Source organism: Hetaerina americana, unplaced genomic scaffold, assembly GCF_022747635.1.
Source record: "Hetaerina americana unplaced genomic scaffold, ioHetAmer1.1.p SCAF_12, whole genome shotgun sequence".
Taxonomy (NCBI): domain Eukaryota; kingdom Metazoa; phylum Arthropoda; class Insecta; order Odonata; family Calopterygidae; genus Hetaerina; species Hetaerina americana.
Genome location: NW_027286292.1, coordinates 9758493 through 9774821, shown reverse-complemented (window position 1 = coordinate 9774821; position 16329 = coordinate 9758493). Strand labels below are relative to the sequence as shown.

Sequence of the window (16329 nt, the reverse complement as noted above, 5' to 3'; positions counted from 1 at the left end):
ATTCCACAAAGTTAAACCTGAAACTGCTATTTTCTACAGCCAATGTGTTTTTCACATATTAAATCTTTCTCTAGGAGCGAACCTTCAGGAAACCTACAGTTGTTTAGTTTTTAAAGGAAGAAAAAGCTTGATTTTATTTTACTGGTTGATTCCCAAAGTCTGTGAAAAAGGTCTAAACAAAAAATCATATATAAATAGATGTTCCATGCTGCTTCCAGGAATTTCAATTGCATAGGATGGCATGGGCATGCTGTCTAACAAGCCATCCTATGTGATGGGAATTCCTGGAAGCAGCATGGAATGTCCATCGAACAGATGTCTAAGAAACCTTAAGATTAATTGTATACATAAATTAAAATTAATGTATAATATAAAGTATTCCTTTCCACCACTGCAATGACTATGAAGTTTGTCACATTTTGGTCAACGAAAACATAATAAAGAATGGATTGTAGCAATTTTCCACTGGATAAGATGTATTGTTTGACCAGGTGATGGCCTGAAGATGATGTAATTCATTGAAACCCACACATATGTACAATAAATCTTGTCTAGTGGAAAATTGCTACTATCCCTCCTTTATTATGTTCAAATTCCACCACATCACATCTGAAACTAATCAATTAGTTAATGACGTAATAACTTATAAATTACATATTGGAAAGGGCAATAGTAAGTTGCAATTTTCCTCTGTATATAAATCCTTTTTGAAGTACCAATTTGGTATATTTATCAACACATCCTCATTAGTACAAGAGTCATCAGTGATCCTTTAATTGAACTTGGTTAATTTCACCACAAAAATTGTGTATTGATGAAGAGGTCCAAAGATATGACAGATTTTCACACTACTTTTCCAAGCGTATATGGCTTGGACAAATTAATACTTTCAAGGAGTAATGTAGGGATGTCCCCTATTACAAGATTTAAAAATACCATGCCAGGTTAGAATGCATTAAAAGCATGCTTACCAGTTAAGACAAACTAATGCTTCAGAGCAGCATGGAAATGAGGAACTGACAAGTTTCCTAATTGTGTCCATTACTTAACTTTCATGAAGCTTGAGCATGACCTCTGTTTGATCCCTTTGTCTTTTTTTGTATGGCATATATTTGAAAATGGAGTGGATACTTAAATCTGATTGCATTAAATTGTTAGAAAATAAGGCTAGTTATGGTCACATTTCTATTTTTTTCAGATGATGCAAAGCTGTTCCCAAAATTACATTTCTTGCGTGTATATGTTATGGTAACAAGTTACCTCCAAAGTTTAATGACACGAAGAACATTCATTAATTATCATTGATAAATTCACACAAGCTGCAATAGCACTTGAGTGACATTAGCTTATTTAGTTCAGTTTTAAACATACTTACTGAGGGTTCATTTTTTTGGCAATTTGTTTAAAATGGGGAAGGCTGAGTGATGGGGGACTTCCTTAGGTAGACCGCAAGGCTGCTGTAGTAAATTATATTTTCTCTCCCTCGAGTGAAGTAACCATACATATACTGAGGCATAAATAAACATGGATTTGTTTTTACAAGTAACACAATATCAAGTGTAAATATAAGGTTGTTTCATTTTGAATTCAAGAAATTGTGGTCTTCCAGGAGTTCTGATGATCCTTTTGCCATAGCTTTCAAAGGCCTTATTTGCTGCAGCACTAGCTACCCCAAAGATACACAAATAGGAATGGACTTTGGCATAGTATTCTAATTTAAGAACTTCAAAAGAGGTTGTTATAAGAGGCAGGTAAAGGGTCATGAAGGACACTGCCATTTTCGTTGATCAAATCCTTAATTTGGGATTGCCAGTCAAGATTACCATTTAGTATTAACCCTAAAAAATGTGGAACTTGGTTGTAGGATTGATTGTCTGATATCAGTTTTGAGATTAGGGCTTGAGATTAGAAGATATTTTAAGATAAGGTAAAAGAAAACAGGTTCTTTTAAATTTAACTTTGATATTTCATTTGCACCAGTCATATTTGTTACTCTCAAACATGAAGACTCATTAACCTTTGAAGATTGATTACCAAAGCTTAATGCAGAAGTTTCTTCAGCATACAAGGTCACTTGACTCTTCAGTAGATGAGACTAGATGTCATTTATTGAATGATAATGAAAAGTGAAACTAGAATTGATCCTTGTGGCACATCACGATTTCATGCATTGGATTGGTCAATATTAACACCATCTTTAAGTTTAGTATTTAAATGAATTATTTTATTTGCTTACAATTATATTAGTAAGACTTTAGGATAAAGCATTGCCATGTATTCCAATTCGTTTAAGTTTAGAAAGCATCTCATAATGCAGGGTCTATAGTCTTTGAAAGGCCAAAGAAGATCCCTATTATCTCTTTCTGGTTGGATAGACACCAATATGCTGCAGGGGTATGGAATCCTCACAAAGTTGGATTAATTGCCGAATAGGATTGCGTGCAGCGTAGATGAGCTAGATTTGTAAAATGGTGTTATGATTAGCTTAGTAGCATATCCAAATAGTTATAGCAGCTAGGCTGGGAATAAATCACAGAGTGAAGGTTAAATTACAGGTTGAAGCTCCAGCATAAATTGGAAGGGCACCTCTTTAGCAGTGATGTTGAAAATGTATTATTACCCCCATCGTACTACGGCAGGATAGATCATGCTAATAAAATTAGAGAAAACAAGTGTAGAATAGATAGATTTGACGTCACTTTTTCCACGAACGATAAGGGATCATAATAACCTTTTCCAACTGCAGTAGGGTCATGTTAGGATAAAAATTAAACTGCCCCTGCCACAAACCATAGCGGTGGCTTGCTGGATACATGAATAAATAAATAAACATAAAAATTAATTGTACACATTATGATGATAACTTTTGTTAAGATTCTGCTCTGAAATAAATTTAAATGCAAAGTAAATGACCAATTACAACAGGAATACAGATATGGCAATAACAAATGAAGCCTAAGAGAGTTACATAGTGCATGGTAACAAGAAGAAATTCAAACATCAAAATGCTTACACACTGGTAATAGGTAATTTAACTATATTACTCAAAATATGATCACGTGAATTGGGCCTGAGTAGGTAGGTACCTACTTATTACACATTTTTATTTTAATTCAACTCTCATGTACGCCTGCTAGTTTTTATCATACCTGTTGGTATTTTTGTCCATAAAAAGATTATTTTCCCACTGAAATACCCTACATTGAGTTGCATACCAATCTTTGCACAAATGAATACATTAATATTATGATTCATGAAGTATGAGCCACACACCATTTTAAAATATAACTTAAGTTTTTCATTTAAATAAACCTTACTTATGTTAAAGTTGCAAAGGTTCACAATTATATAGCATTCTTAAAGCACTAAATAAAATTGACTATTTAAGATAGTTTACAACAGCATCTTTCCTTCGCCCCTTGACATAAGTTTCTCAATGTGTTCATCAGTCAATCCTTTCGAGAAGCAATATATATATTTTCTTAACAATTTGAGATTTTATTTCACAAATGACTACAAATTACATAGAAAATCATAAGCTCACATCCGAATCTCATTATCCTTCTGTAATGTAGTCGCATATAAACCAGGCCAGTGAATCTCTACGATAGCATGTTTCAGATTGCATCAGCTTGCAACAAGTTCATGACTGGGTTGTGAAAGAATATCTAAGAGAAGCCCATTTGAAGTTCTTACATGCAAATACTGTCAGAAAAGTGATATACTGCTTGTGGCATCAGTGTTCCCAATGTGTTCCAGTGTTCTACTATAAGATGGAATTGCTATGTTCAGTAACTACTTAGCTGAACATACTACGGCCTTCATATGATAATCCTGAACATCTGCCACGAAGTGACATAAATAACTGTAATTTAATTCTCTTCTTAACTATTTAGTTAAACTGGTGATGAAAACAATTCAAGGACAGGAAAAGTAAAACAATGTATTTTTAATAACCTTATATTTTTGAACAGACAAAATACAAAGAGTTCAATGAAGATAGCTGCAGAAAAAAGTACCACATAACTGCTTCATATTTTGGTGCACAAAATACTTCCTCAAATTTGAAAATGCATAGACACCATTTTTCATTGCAAAATTCAAGATCTGATCCACGCTCAAAATTGACAATAATTGAGATCAAAGATTAAAAAATTATTTACAAGAAATGTAAACATTCTCTGTAATGCTTCTATTAATTCCCTAAACCCTAGCTTAGGTGGTGGGATACTGAACAGATTTTACGCTGTATCCTCAATGCATCAAATCCATATGATAGAAATTGGATTTATAGTTATTCACGTTTCCAACAAGTGGTACCGAAAATGGCCTGCGATATATACTGTTCAGGTGAAAGCACACTTCAGCTTTGGTTTTTTAGAGAATAATTTATCTCCATGCTGCACATTAAAAATTCAGATGAAACTTCATTTCACAACAATTGCAACATAACTACAATTCCTGAGATATGTTCTGTGAAACTATCAAGATGCTACAGAATGCTATGCTTGAGGCCCTGATCAATACCATAGCACAGCTTCTTACATTTCTTGGCCTCTCCTCCTTCAATTCAACCAAATGCCTCATTGAATGATATGGACAATATGATTTACACAGTCAATTTAGGAAATGTGCATTTTCAATGCAATTAATTTCAGTTCCTTGACATGAACATTCTTTAGATGACGAGAAAGAATTTAGTATAAAACTTCTGAAGTAAAATATTGATATCTTTCAAGACCTCATGACTATTAAATAAGACCAAAACCATTAGTCAGTTGACCACAATTGTCACAGATAAAAACAGCCTAAGGGTTTAAAGTTGGCTTTAACCCCGTGGACTGTGATGCGTTGCCCACGACTACAAATGCCCATGACATTGTATGTATGGTATTTTGGATGTTAAGATGTGATGGAAATTTCAGAGTTTAAGAGGATGCCTCAAGAGCTTAACTGGCTAAAGCAATCAGCCGGACATTGAGGGATCCCAGTTTGAATCCCGGTCAAGGCAAATGATTTTTACAATAAAATTTTCAGTATAGTAGTTACCTCAGACAAATTCAAATAACTGCACGATATGACATGACAGTGTCTTTTAATGGAGTTAGGGTCGAGTGCTTTAGCCAGTTAAGCTACTGAGGCATCCTCGTACACTCAGATGGACATCAAGTGATCCGGTTTTGAATTTCAGTCAAGTTGAATGATTTTTATGCTTTGAAATTTCTGAATTTTAATTCATTACTGGAACTAAACATAGTCTGTTACAATGAGGACACAATACATTTACTTAAATTGAAAGAAAATAATCGGCAAAAATTGACTAGTTCAATAATTTGGGTTTGATATTAAACACACTAAAATATACTCAACTATGAATGCTAGGCTAATTCCCTATGGTCAATTTTGTTTATAATACTTTTGAAAACAACCAAGTTTTATCTATTACAATCAAAATAAAGGGCAAGTAATAAATAAAATCAACCTTAACTTTATGCATGACATTTCTTAAAATGTGCCCATTAAAAAAATTATGGAAGATAATTAAACATACATATCATCTTGTAAGAATTGTAAAAAATTTAACTCTGTTTAATTTTGATTAACATGACCAAAAATATGAAGTTTTGCCATTAATAACTATTTAGTTCCAAACAATATTAATCATTGATTTTGAACATTTCAACATTAAAATATAGTTTTCTAACAAGATACTAAGTGTTCCATTAAATAAGAAAACAAATACTATAATACTACAAAAAGTAAAAAACATTTCTCATCAAACCAAGCCAGAAACTAATTCCCATTTCCGAAAATTTGCAGAGTTTTCACTTTTAAGACCTAAAAAATATTTAACACAACTGTTGAAGGTTTTGTGCCATAAATGCCCAAATACTTTATGATTCCCAAGGGGATAAAATAACTTTGGCCCTAATTAACTTCAAAACTTAGGTGCATGAAAGCATTTATATGATAACAGAATAGAAAATGTAAAAAACAAAACACAATAATAAGGAACTTAAATACCTCCTAAATTGTACACATGTTAATGATTGATGGTAATATTCTTAATCCATGAGAATTGTATAGCAGCAGGATCCATTCCTAATCCTTGGGAATCACAACCAGGAAACTGAATACCATCAAAGTTAAAGCCGAAGTTAATTAGCTGAGCATATAATGAATCACCATAAAAAATGTATCTCAGCCAATCTTCACCACCTAATTCATCTTCAGCAGGTCAAACTCTGACACTCACTGACAAACACTGACTGTAGTCTTCCTAAGAGGATGATGTCCACACCATAGTCATAGAAAATATCTTGATTGGTTAACTTCTTAAGAAGCACACCTAAAAAAACCAAAACATCAGAACAATTATAATTTACAAAATTGGAACAATTGGCTTTTCAGTACATTGCTAAATAATTTATGCTAACAATATTCCCCTTAACTATTTATTAAAATGAATAAAACTTAATCCCACATTACCGCAAAATATTTCCCCAAGACTTGATAATAACAATTTTTGGATTGAATATAAATTTCCAGAAAAAATGATACCCTAACTATGTAACAGATGACAATGTAAATTTTATGAAAAAATGTGACAAAAAACAAATCACCTTGAATTGTTGGATGGAGCAATAGGACAGCTTTTGTGACCACTAATGTCAATGTTATGGCTCCTAATATCCATAAATTAACCAATGATATAACTGGCATGATACCAACAGGTACATCATTAGCATGACTCTTAGGAAATCACTTTTTATGTGATGTGCGGGTATATTTTTTTCGCAACAGGAAAAGCATAATGATGTTTTCTTTTAATCATTAGTCACCATTTTAATAATTAAGTTCTAACATGAATGTTCAAAAACTAATAAACTATTGATTTCCAAGCACAATTATACGCGTTACATGATATGAGAGCTCTAACAATAGAATAAACAGGAAACTAGCATGGAAAAATTACACCTCTTTATGATTTTGAGAGCAATATTGTAATGGGTAACTTTAGTGATGACATTACTTACATAAAATACCATTAATCTAACAAATTTCAACAAATGTGTGAGCTATGCATGCACAGTATACATATCTGTTTGAGGATGGCATCTAGCTCTTATGGACAGTCGTGGACATTGGGCAACCAGCATACCCCTAAGAATGACAGTTGGGCAGGGAGGAGAGTAGAAACTTCTCACCTTTTGCATGGGATTGTAATGGAGTATTTGTAAGTACTTTCAATCTGGTGTCAAAAATTATCTGAAAGTACTACATTGGGTGAACATGGGTAGTCTGCAAATTTTCCAACCTAACAAATAATTGAAACATTTTTTCCTCAAATTTTCTTTTATTTTTCAACATAGACTCCTTTCACGTCAAAACACTTTTTCCAGGAATGCTAATAACTTTTTTAATCCTTCCAAAGAGCAATTGATGTCTTTCTCCACAAAATAGGCAAGTATGTCATAACCTCCTCATCCAATGAAAATCTCCATTCTTCAAGTGAAGCTTTGAAGGAAAACGTTAGAAAACAGAAAAATGTCACTAAGGGTAAGATCTGGTGAATACAGAGAGTGGTCAACCAATTCGAATAGCAATTCTTGAGTTTTTACCAAGGCAACAGCTGAAGTGTGAGTTTTCCTGATCGAAAGAACTTTCTTCTTCTTCAAATGCGGTCATTTTTTGCAATGCAATTTTTCCTGCAATGCAGCTTGTCAAGTAATGATACATAATTCCCTTTCATTATTGTAATATCTTTTTAAAAAATAATTGATGAAAAAAATTCCATGGCTATCCAAACAAACAGTCTCCATCACATTCACAGCTGATGGAACCATCTTCACCTTTTTCTGAGCGGGTTCACCCTTTACAGTCCACTGTTTTGGCAGTTCTTTCATCTCAGAATTGCAGGGGCAGATCAAAGTTTCATCAAAAGTTATGAATCAATGCTAAAAATTTCACTCACTTTGCTTAAGCCGCTCCAACGGGCCTTGGATATCTTCATTGAAATGCATTTTTGGTCCAAATTGAGCAAATGCAGCACGCAACATAATGCATGCTACGTATTTGTTCAATTCTTCAGCCAATATGTCACAAATGCATTCTTTTGATATGCCCAAAGCCTCTGCTCTCTCTCTAACCTTAATGCGATGGTTGTCCATTATCATTTGGTTGACATTTTGCTGTCACAGTTTTTGCCAATCCTGAATGCTCATCATCAACTAAGCTGGTAAAGACCATGTTTAAATTCATCAGCCCAAATTTTCCAGTCATAAATGATGCTACAAAGTCCCCATACACAGTGGTCAACTTGTCTTTGATTTCCTTAGGTGTTGCAATTCAAAAAAAATATTTAATGACAGCTCACTACTCAAGTAGTAGCAGTATTTGGGGAGGCGACTGACAGCTAAGGTCATTTGCGCCTTTAGGGATGGACAGGAAAGGATGAAGGGTGGAGAGAAACTCGGCGTTGGCATTAGCCTACACTTAATGAAAGGCATCAAGGGGTCTGCACTGTTAACATGCCTCAACACTATCTTTCAGAATGCCATGGGTTGCTCCAGAGATTTGCCTAACTGGGGGATGATAAAACCTCTGTTCAGACAATGGCAGGCTTTGGCGCAGAGAAGTGTGAGGGATGGGCTGTCAGCATTTTCCCCTGACCAGTCCTATTATTTGGGTACATAAAATAGAGCAGGGAGGCATGAGGTAATGTAAAATGAAAGATGGGAATATTTGAGACTTAACATCAAAAGTGGCGACTTTGATGGTTGAAAGTGATAAAATATTTAGATAATTTCTGCACTGCACATGTACCTTATTTGAAGAAACTACAGGAGATGCTGAAATAGTAACTTCAAGAATTTATCCACTAATATGCCATACAATACATTAATTTCTCAAGGTAATTGTAATAATTACGCTTGAAGCTGTGCAGAACTAGAGGAAAGATAGCAGAATGCATTGGCGCAGGACTGAAATCATTCATCGAAAGTGTGAGTCTTCCAGAGAATCAGCAAAAGATGAAACCAAAGGTTATTAGGTACCCAAATATCCCATCCTTGGAAATTAAAACCTCTTTGTTTTCTGTAATTTTTTCAATTCACATCAATGCCAATTACAAAAATAAAGCAATGGACACTCACAATAAAATCCTAAAAAATTACTTTCAAAGACTTGGTAAGAGTTTACATAAGAATGGACAAAATTGGAGAGAGGTCAATGTCTACCTTTCCTAAATCAAATTTCTCCCTTTAACAAAATTTAAAACCACATGAACTCTTTAAAATTTCTCGCAATCAATGTTCTATCTGGGTACAGGAATGTGACTTAGCGGCAGATGTGTGAGACACCTTGGAATAGCCATAATTTGTCAACCAAACAGTTAAGTACCAAAAATAAGGTGCAGTAAATATGGCCTTTGCGAAAATGATTGTAAGACATTGTGAGATTTAGATTAAGACAGATATGAAGCTTGGCAGATTAACAATTGGTCCCTGAAAGATAAATACCCTTAACATCCACCTCAATGCACGTGGGTAATGGTGTTTAATCAACCAAAAAAGTTTCCTCGCACTCAATTTACTTGCATAACCTATCGGCAAACATTTGAACTATGATGAGTCATTGAGTTGTCTACAAAATTGCTCTGTATTAGTATGACCCAAGCCAGTGGATGCATACAGGGTTTTAACTATTGTTTTTGCTATCCTATTTATGAAGGATCTCAGTTTTTCCCGGCGTATTGTATTCAGGAAGTTCTCTCGGGTTTCCCACCGGGTCAGCGTGGTGTGCACCGACGTTTCGACGGCTAACTCTGCCATCGTCTTCACCCTGAAGACGATGGCAGAGTTATCCTATTTATGTTTTCTTCACAGGAATTAATAAAAGCGGGTCAATGCATAACAAAGAGTGGCTGCTGGCCAGGAAAATCTTGGTAACCCTGGGAAATTCTGCGGATTTATCTTGGACTGGTGAAGTTGGGGAAAATTTTGGATAGTCTGAGAATTCACAAAAAATGTATGCTACATATTGAGGAGTGCACATTTCAGATTTTGCTAGGGGGAAAAGATAGAAATTCATTTGTTTGATCAACAGATCACTGAGTGAAATTCACTTCAAAGACTCACTATGACTAAAGACAAGCTAAGTTCTTGCCCCTTGCAGTGTTGACAGCCAAGCTCTGAGGCAATCATTCAGTCATGTAGCCAGCACACAGCACAGAGACAGGTGGGCAGTCAGGAGTCATTGTTTCTGGCTAGCTGGCATGCATGCTACAGCAGAGGAAGATGATTTGGAATTTATAGTCCACAGCAGGTCCATCTCTTCCTCTAAATGGGAAATAGGGATGCCAATTTAGCCCTAAAATACCTATTATCTGTAATCAGATTAATCACAAGGTCCATCATCAATCACACTAATTATCAGAGCCCATATAATAAATTCATAGATAATGGTTGACAGATTAACCTCGCATATGGATTCTAAGTAGGACCGGTATTCTCAGGTGTGATGTATTTTAAAAAATATTTTACTCGTCAACAAAATTAAAGTATATTTCATGTTTGCTAATGTTTAATGAACAATAATATCAACACCAAGAGCCCATATAATCAATTCATTGATTATGGCTGATTGATTAACCTCATCTATGGATCCTTCTAAGACCGATAATCTCAGATGCAATGCATGCTCAAAAATACTCCACTTGTTAATGAAATCTAAGAGCATGGTTCATTTTTGCCACTGTTTAATGAAGACATGTTGGCATCAATCCAATCATAAATTGCACCTATATGTAACAATAAAACTACATAAAAAGATATCTAATAATTCAATTGAAGTAGACATAATATATATCATAAGAATCCTATATGTACTGCATAAGAATTTCCAGATTTGACCTCTTTTTACCAATTTAGAAGGATTTATGATTCACCATGGGTGATCAACTGGATTATGATATTTCCCTTAGCAGAATCATGAATGCATACCATGTTCCCATCAAAGTCAAGATCAAATGTTTAGGATTTTACATGTATGGGCTAGTTTTCATCTTACAGAAATCAATATCAATCAGCATTATTGCTTTATCACTTTTGTCCCTATCCGCATTGGACATACATAGTTGTTATCTGTAGCTGGAAAATTTAAATAGTTGGTCAGACTGTCCAATTTTTTCCCACCTTTTCATGTCCAATATATATTCCAAGACTTTCCTAGGGTTCCTATTTTTTTCCAGCCCTCTCTTGATTATCCAGTGACTCACCTTTATTAAATACTTGAAGAAAACATATATGAGATTCTAAAAGTAATGGTCAATGCAGTGTATGCATCTCCTGACTTGGGTCATATTTGTACAGAGCAATGCTTTAGATGACTCAGTGATTCATGATAGTTTTAATTTTGGCTGATAGGTTATGCAAGTAAATTGAGTGTAGGGAAATCTTTCTGGTTGATTAAACTCCATTAGCCACCTGCATTGCAATGGAAGCTGAGGGAATGCCACTCGCTGGGACCAATGGATAATATCCCACCGGACAGACAGATATCAGATATGTGGTCTACAATAACTTATAATTACATTTATGATTCACAACTTTTTTTCACATTTAAAAAAATGTTTGGTGTAAACTGTTCATGCAGCATCTTTATGCTAGCACTAGAGTCATTGTTTATAATGTTGCTTATGTACAACACCACTTTTGTCCCAACTTTCTATTTGATTTTGTATGTGATTAACTTTAGGGATAAGTCTTCATTACCACATATAGGTCAGTATTGTATAATTATTATCATTTACATACAGGTATACTACCTTGATCAAAAAGTTCCCGGAATAACCACCGTGTGCCGCTCCCATCGTTCCGATTTGAGTTCTGTTTTTTTGTTAAATTGGTACATCTGTTGTTGATATTCCCTTTAAATCTTAGTGTCATAACTTGACATTTGCAAAAGTTACGTAGCCAAGAGTACATCTATCTCTGTGTGTGTTGGCGATTTTTTACAATTTCAGAAATGGATTTAAATTTGCAACAACGAACTTGTATTAAATTTTGCGTAAAAAACGGATTTAGTGGCGCACGGACGTTGGAAATGTTGGAAAAGTGTTTCGGCAACGATTCTCTAAAAAAAACGGTCGTTTACCAGTGGCACGAGCGGTTCAGAAGTGGTCGTGAGTCAATCGAAGATGATGAACGCAGTGGCAGACCACCGACATCGAAAGTCGGTGAAAAAATTGATAAAGTAAAAGAAATGTTGGTCAATAACCGCAAATTAACCATCAGAGAAATAGCGGAGGACTTGAACATTGCCTATGGATCCGCCCAAGACATTGTGGTTAATGATTTGGGTTTCCGTCGTGTAGCAGCAAAGTTGGTGCCAAAAGACCTCAATTTCATGCAAAAAAGAGACCGTGTTGACGTCGCAAAAGACATGATTTGCGAGGCTGAATCCGATCCCACATTCATCAAAAGGATCATTACTGGAGACGAGACGTGGGTTTATGAGTACGACACGCAATCCAGACATCAGGCAAGTGAATGGCGTTCACCAAATGAGCCGAGACCAAAAAAACCACGTCGTTTTCAGTCAAAAAAGAAGGCAATGCTGACGGTTTTCATGGATTACAACGGTGTAGTGCATCATGAATTTTTGCCAGAAGGCCAGACAGTAAACAAAGAGTATTATTTGGGCGTTATGAGACGTTTGCGTGAAGCAATTCGCCGAAAGAGACCAGAAATGTGGGCAGAAAACTCGTGGATTTTGCACCATGATAACGCACCGTCGCACAGTGCTATCATTATTCGTAATTTTTTGACGAAAAATGCAACAAATACCATCCAACAGCCACCGAATTCACCTGATTTGGCTCCCTGTGACTTCTTTCTGTTCAATCGAGTTAAAAAACCATTACGGGGAACGCGTTTTAGCAGCCGAGAGGAAGTAATGGAAAAATCGCAGGAAGCACTGATGGACATACCGAAAACCAACCGTAACTTTTGCAAATGTCAAGTTATGACACTAAGATTTAAAGGCAATATCAACAACAGATGTACCAATTTAACAAAAAAAACAGAACTCAAATCGGAACGATGGGAGCGCCACACGGTGGTTATTCCGGGAACTTTTTGATCAAGGTAGTATACTAGAACTAGCTTACTACGGATCTGGGTTACAAATCTGACCTTATAAATTCTCAGGAGATATTCACAAACTGGAAATCACCTGTAAATGAAAAATATATATTGAATCAGAGAAACATACCTTTATCTTCACCTTGATGTTTTCTTTGGGCCAAATATTAGGTCTGCATCAGGTGCGCCTTTAGGATGCTGATACTTTTGCTTTCTTTCACGGTTCAAGTTCACAACCGCTGGACGCTGTGCCTAAATAAATTAAATTGGATATTACATTAGATTGGATGCTTCAGAAAAAAGGTTGATCATGGGAAAATACCAGAAGGAAGGAAAAGGATTCAGATATTAGGTGAGACTGGAGAAAAAATACCGAGAGATTTGTCAATCAATATGTGGTCGTAGATTTTTAATTAACATTTCAGGATATATATAAGGAGACAGAAAATATTTTTGTCTGAATGTACCAGCTGTAATAGGTTTAAGACTCGTCCACATCTATGCAATATTCTGCAAGCCACCATAAGGACATATGGGAGAGGTTATTATGCTGCCAGTCAAGCATGAAAAAATTTCTTTCTGGGGACTCCATGTATTTATTCCAACTCTCTATGAATTGAAGCAATCCAAAAATTATTTTAACTGCTGCATTAGGATTATTGACCCTTTATTTAGATTAAAATTTTTACCATTGAATAATAATATAACTTGTTTAAGATATTCTATTAATTTAACTGAATTACTCTACTGGTTTCCTTAGACTATTAAAAATATAAAGGAAGGCAGATAGGCTCACAAATAACTATCTACAGATCACTGCATGGAAATCTCCAATGGGGAGATTAGCTCATTGGTGTGTGAAGCAGTTTTCAGTAAATGCAAGGAATGTGAACACTGAGGGCTGATAGAATAATATAAATTCACCCTAATTCTTCTAATTGCAATATTACATCATGCAAATTTAAATATGTACTATATCCAAAACTTTTTCAATTCTGTATCACCATATTTTTTGTAAACCTTAATTTATAAAATTTTATGATTTTGAAAGCCACATTCTATACTTAATCATAAGTTCCATACACACATTTTTTATACCTATATTTTAACTTATCATTATCTCCTTTAAGTAAATTATAAATACCATAGGTAGAAGAAACGGCCAGAACTGACAATGTCAAGCAACAATAAGGTCCAGCACTCAAAGAGTTAATGTGATAGATTCGCCAAATAAAAAATATTGTTAGTATATATTCCTCTAAAAATTAATATTATATATTCACAGTGCAAACATTAGTAGTATTTTCGTAAGTACCTCTGGCCCAAAAAGATGTTTTCAAGTTCTGGACTACTTTATAATGTAGATTAACACATATGATAGAACCAAATGACCGTATTCAGTCCAATTGTCCTTGTGGCTGGTTATTTAATTCCCACAGTAAAAAATAATTGAGACGTTTTCATTAAAGCAACCTGAATTATGACTGTTAATTGTAGTGTGTTTTTTATATATTGACCTGATGGGATCTTTTTAATGCATTTGTGGTCAACACAAGGTGTTCAAACAGTAACGAGTGGATTTGTGGAGTTGTGTTGAAGTGGTCAGATTAATCATAAGACCAATTAGGTTGCTTATGTGCTTTGTAAGCTTCTATAATTGATAAAATACAAAGTAAGCCATAATGAACAATTCCTCACCACTTTTCCCCATAGCTCCGATGATGCTTATCAATTCCAGGGAAGTACATCACTACTAAACGTAATTACATATTACTACAGTAAGGGAGAGATGCCCAAGATCATAGTTTTCCATTGTTTCAGCTTGTGACAGCCCAAAACATTGAATACTTTTCTCTTTTGATTTGTTCCCTTAAACTGTAATTCAACCTTGTTTACAGATAAATCTTCTGAACCAAGTACATATTGCACCCATTATCTATCATGGGATTTCATGTTCATTACATTCAATCTGCGAGTCATGTTTCCACAAACATGCATAGAAAACTCAACTTTAAATTTTTACGAGAAAACCAAAATAAAATGTAAAATTACTTTTGGCAGGAAAAAATATTCTAGAAGTCTATATTCATGCTTCACAAATTTAATATCTCCCAGAATTATAATTAAATTAATAATATAAATATCCAACAATTTTTTTAAACAAGCAAGTGTAATAAATGCATTAAAAATACCAAATCAGAAAAATTTGAAGTAAAATTTCTTCTCTTGGAATAAGAGTTAAATTTATTTGAAATAATAATGCCATTAGTTCATCATTAAGCATTCTTCACCACTGGCAACGTATGCTATCCCTTGGTATTTCCAAGGCTACTGGGGACCTCAGAGAAAGAATGAATATGCGTCACCCTTTTCTTTGTCATCATCTCTCTCACATCTTCTTATGAGGATCTAAAACATCACTAATATTTTTAAATGATTAACTACTTTCAAAACCTGAGGAAATAACAATCGATATACTATGGTGCACCCGGTTTTTATTTAGAGATTACTTTTTCTACTATGCACAGCTTTTTTATGTTAATATTCAACCTCCTAGCAAGCAAATATATCAAGTGTCGAGGCTATGTGCAGATGCAGGCCGATTTTTCTTACGATCGATAACTAACAAATAAAGATTAATTGATGAACAATTTATTAAGTGAATTCAATTTTTCCCCCACAAGAGCTCAATCTTACTTTGGTACTCATTGGTTGTTCATAAACATATGATTCTGGTAAGAGCCACTAAGGGTTTTAATATTGAAGACATGAAGATCATTAAAAGTGGCATTAATAATACTGACAGACTATTCAACCTATTTTATTCTAACACCCAATTAATAAATTTCGTATTTAATTAAATAAATAATGATTAAGTAGAACTGATATAAATTGTATTTTCATTTATGTTTGGCAGGTAAATTAGATGCTAAAATGCATTACATTAATGATTTACCCTAGGACTGGGCATTGCTTAATCTTATTAGATAAAAATGATTCTACAGGTTACACATTTGGAATCATATCTAACCAGGTCCCTCCAGTCAGCAATACATCACTCTATCCACTGGACTACAATACACTTGCTAAAGCATTATGTTCTTAAAAGCAAAACTTATAAATGTAACCTTTGTAACCAAATCATTCAACATGTTCAAATTTAATGACTTAAGAGGGAATTTAA

General features: G+C 34.5%; 1 protein-coding gene across 5 annotated transcripts in view; it reads right to left on the bottom strand.

The window, feature by feature from the left end:
* Positions 1-3377: 3377 nt before the first annotated feature.
* Positions 3378-16329, bottom strand: part of Upf2 (UPF2 regulator of nonsense mediated mRNA decay) — a 62466-nt gene continuing 49514 nt past the window's right edge. For 2 of the 5 annotated variants that reach the window (XR_011700210.1, XR_011700211.1), the window contains exons 21-23: positions 13276-13397; positions 10140-10340; positions 3378-6349 (exon numbers count right to left, since the gene is read on the bottom strand). Coding sequence is in view for 1 of the 5 variants with exons in the window: in XM_071582646.1 (XP_071438747.1) it covers positions 13284-13397 (114 nt within the window). In the remaining 4 variants the exon portion in view is untranslated. Of the gene's footprint in view, positions 6350-10139; positions 10388-13275; positions 13398-16329 lie in introns of all 5 variants that reach the window. The other 3 variants (XR_011700212.1, XR_011700213.1, XM_071582646.1) reach the window with 3 other exon arrangements.